Source organism: Alosa alosa, chromosome 11 (assembly GCF_017589495.1).
Source record: "Alosa alosa isolate M-15738 ecotype Scorff River chromosome 11, AALO_Geno_1.1, whole genome shotgun sequence".
Lineage (NCBI taxonomy): Eukaryota > Metazoa > Chordata > Actinopteri > Clupeiformes > Clupeidae > Alosa > Alosa alosa.
Window position 1 is genome coordinate 29,851,070 of NC_063199.1, and position 2,917 is coordinate 29,853,986.

Here is a 2,917-nt window from a genome sequence, read left to right on the forward strand (position 1 = left end):
GACCTGGGTGGAGCAGTCGTCGGTCCAGGCCTGCCTGCCCTGCCACTCGTCCTGCCTGACCTGCTCCGGGCCCGGCCCCTCCGACTGCCTCTCCTGCCCCACACACAGCCACATGCTCCTGGGCGCCTGCCTTAACCAGAGCCCAGTCCAGCGCAAGTCCCCCGGCGGGCCCGCCGCGTCTGCAGGGGAAGGGGCCAGCGGCGGGGTGGAGAAGGGAGGAGGAGGGAAGGGACCGTTCCAGCCGATACCCCGGGAGCCGTCGTCCAGCCACCTGCCCGCTCTGGTGGGCCTGCTCATCTGTGCCTTGGCCCTGGCCGGCGTGGGCGGCGTCTTCCTGCTGCTGCAGTGGCGCTCTGACACCGGCGCCCCCAGTGGCCGGAGGACTAAACTGCCCTCGCTGGCTTCAGCCGGACTGGGGCTTGGTTTGGGACTGGGGGTGCGCGATGGGGGGCCCAGGGTGTTCTACAGGGGGATCCCCACGGTGTGGGGGGACGAGGAGCTGGCCGACGGAACCTGCTGCCGAGTCGACGGCGACTCAGAGTCGGAGAACGAGGAGTTTGACTGCCAGAGCGAGCGGACGGCCTTCATCAGGACTCAGAGCTCTCTGTAGCAACGTTGCTGCACTCCTCCGCCCGCCTGCTGCCTATGCTGCTGCACCTCCTCCTCCTCCTCCTCATCTTCACCCGCAGGGAGCAAACCTCTGACTCTCTCCCCATCTGCTTCTAGCTCCTGCCATCCTGCTCTTGCTCTCCAAATCCAGATGCACCTTACCCCTCTCTCTCTTTTTATGACACTCTTCTTCCCTCTTTTCCCCTCTCTCTCTCTCTCTCTCTCTCTCTCTTCCCTCTGGCACTTGTTTTGGATGAACAAGTGAACAGCAGGGTGGGTGTTGGAGGGGGAGATAGAGGGGGAGATGGGGGTCTGACCTGGCAGAGCTGGGCCTCTGTCAGCAACACGACAGGTAGCGCTAGCGGCCGCGCTCAGATGGATGTCCTGGGAGGGGCGCAAAGCTCAGTAGCAGATGTGAGTGTTGGCGATGAGGGAGAGAGAGAGAGAGAGAAGAGAGAAGGAAAGACACAGAGGGTAGCAGACTCTACGCTAGATGTGTGACCTGTGACAAGCTTTTCTGTGCCCTGAATTTCCTTACTAACACACACACACACACACACACACACACACACACACACACCACCACCGTGACTACCACCGATGTATTTTTTTTATCCTCTGCGCTCTGTGCTTTAAGGAGGCTGTATGTCACACTTCTTTGTGTGTGGGTGCAGTGGTATGCGAGTTTGTATGTGTGTTTTTCAAAGTGATAGGAGATGAACCTAAGGGCTGTAACTGTTTGCACTAGTTCAGAAGGCAGCAAGCATTGCAGAGTGTTGTTGCTAGCGTTGTCAGCGCTGAGGTTATATGCACAGCTGGGTTGCCCGGGAGATGCTCAGCTCCTCTTCCTGTTTTGGCAGCACCTAAAATACAGCCTCCAAAGTGACCCCACCCACTACATTCACAATCATTGATTCGGCTCTTCCCAACAAGGTTATTATAGCACTCTTGCAATGCCATTGAAGTCTTGGTGTCTCTCTCGAGTAGAAGAACCTTACAGTAATCGCTATTTCACCTTTCGTGACGTATCGCAACTCTAATATGTTTATGCAGAGAAAGGTATAATTAAGTGATTATGCTGTGTGTGCGTGTATGGAGGATGATAAACGGTGTGTGATTCATGAATAGCAGTGAGAAGCAGCCTTAAAGGATCGTTAGATAGAGTGCGCACACACACACACACACACACTTACCAATTATCCAAAACAATGCAGTAGAAAAATCCCCTCTGCCTCCCCTGTCGAGCTTTGTTGTGTGAAGTGTGAGGTATTTACAAGTGCTTTAAAGATCCCTCTGTACACATCAACTGCATTTTTTAAAGAACCAAATGTGTTTTTATTTTTTTTTCTTGGTCTTTTTACTCTTGCTTTTTCTTTAGGATCCCACAGTGCACAAACTGAGAACATTTAGGCCTACTGTTTTTATCCCCAAAGATGCTGTATTGATTTTCAGGTTTTCAGCTAAAAACATGTCTCGGTTTTATTCGAGTTTAATTGTCACAAGAAAGAGATTTTGTGTGTGTGCTTGTGTGCGTGCGTGCTTATTTCTAAAGGTCAGAGCATATCTCTTACGATTGTATCACTGAGCACACAGGAGTGAAGAATTACATCTGCATTGAGACTACATGTTAGCACAAAGCAGCCTATTTTAAATTTCAAGTCCAGTATTTTCTAGCTTTTTCTCTATTTAACTGATGTTGATACAATGTATATTAAATTAATTGTTAAGAAACATTGATGGAGTATTTCGCATCATTTTGACAATCTTGCTTATTGCCTTAAGAGAGAAACTAAGTGGTGGGGAAGTGGACAGAACTAGAGAGAGACAGAGATACATAGGCATCTGTAATGGTATTACATGGGGTTCGAATATGCTGATTCTGGCCAAAAAAACTTAAAAATAAGACTCCAGCTGCCGGCATGACCTTCATCAGTCAGCGTGATGTGAATCCAGAGACATTCTCTCCGGAGATCCTCTCGTTGCTCATCCGTTCAGTCACGGAGGCGCGAAAGAACGAACCGCAGCCCAGCCCCTCCTATTGCTCGGTCTGGCCACAGATGCGTTCGGACTGATAGGTCCGTGCGGTGGAAATGCGCGCGTAAACAGCCTTCTGTAATTAGCTCTGTTGGGAGGAATGAGCCGCGTGCGCTCGTCATTATGTTTTGAAGGGAATGGATGCCTTGCATCACAAGCAGGAGCAGGTTAGCCTAGTACTCATCATCTATGGGCCATGTTAAATATTATTTTTAGAAATGCCAGAGAAGCGACTAGGATCTGCCTGACATGCAATCAGTAAAATAACTAGATG

General features: G+C 50.7%; 1 protein-coding gene across 4 annotated transcripts in view; it reads left to right on the top strand.

Annotated features, from left to right (window-relative positions):
- The window catches only part of furinb (furin (paired basic amino acid cleaving enzyme) b), an 87,143-nt gene extending 84,801 nt beyond the window's left edge, over positions 1 to 2,342 (top strand). For all 4 annotated transcript variants that reach the window (XM_048256480.1, XM_048256483.1, XM_048256481.1 and 1 more), the window contains exon 16: positions 1 to 2,342. This exon is cut by the window's left edge and continues 97 nt beyond it. In XM_048256480.1, coding sequence (XP_048112437.1) covers positions 1 to 610 — 610 coding nt within the window. In that variant the 3' untranslated portion in view covers positions 611 to 2,342.
- The last annotated feature ends 575 nt before the right edge of the window (positions 2,343 to 2,917 follow it).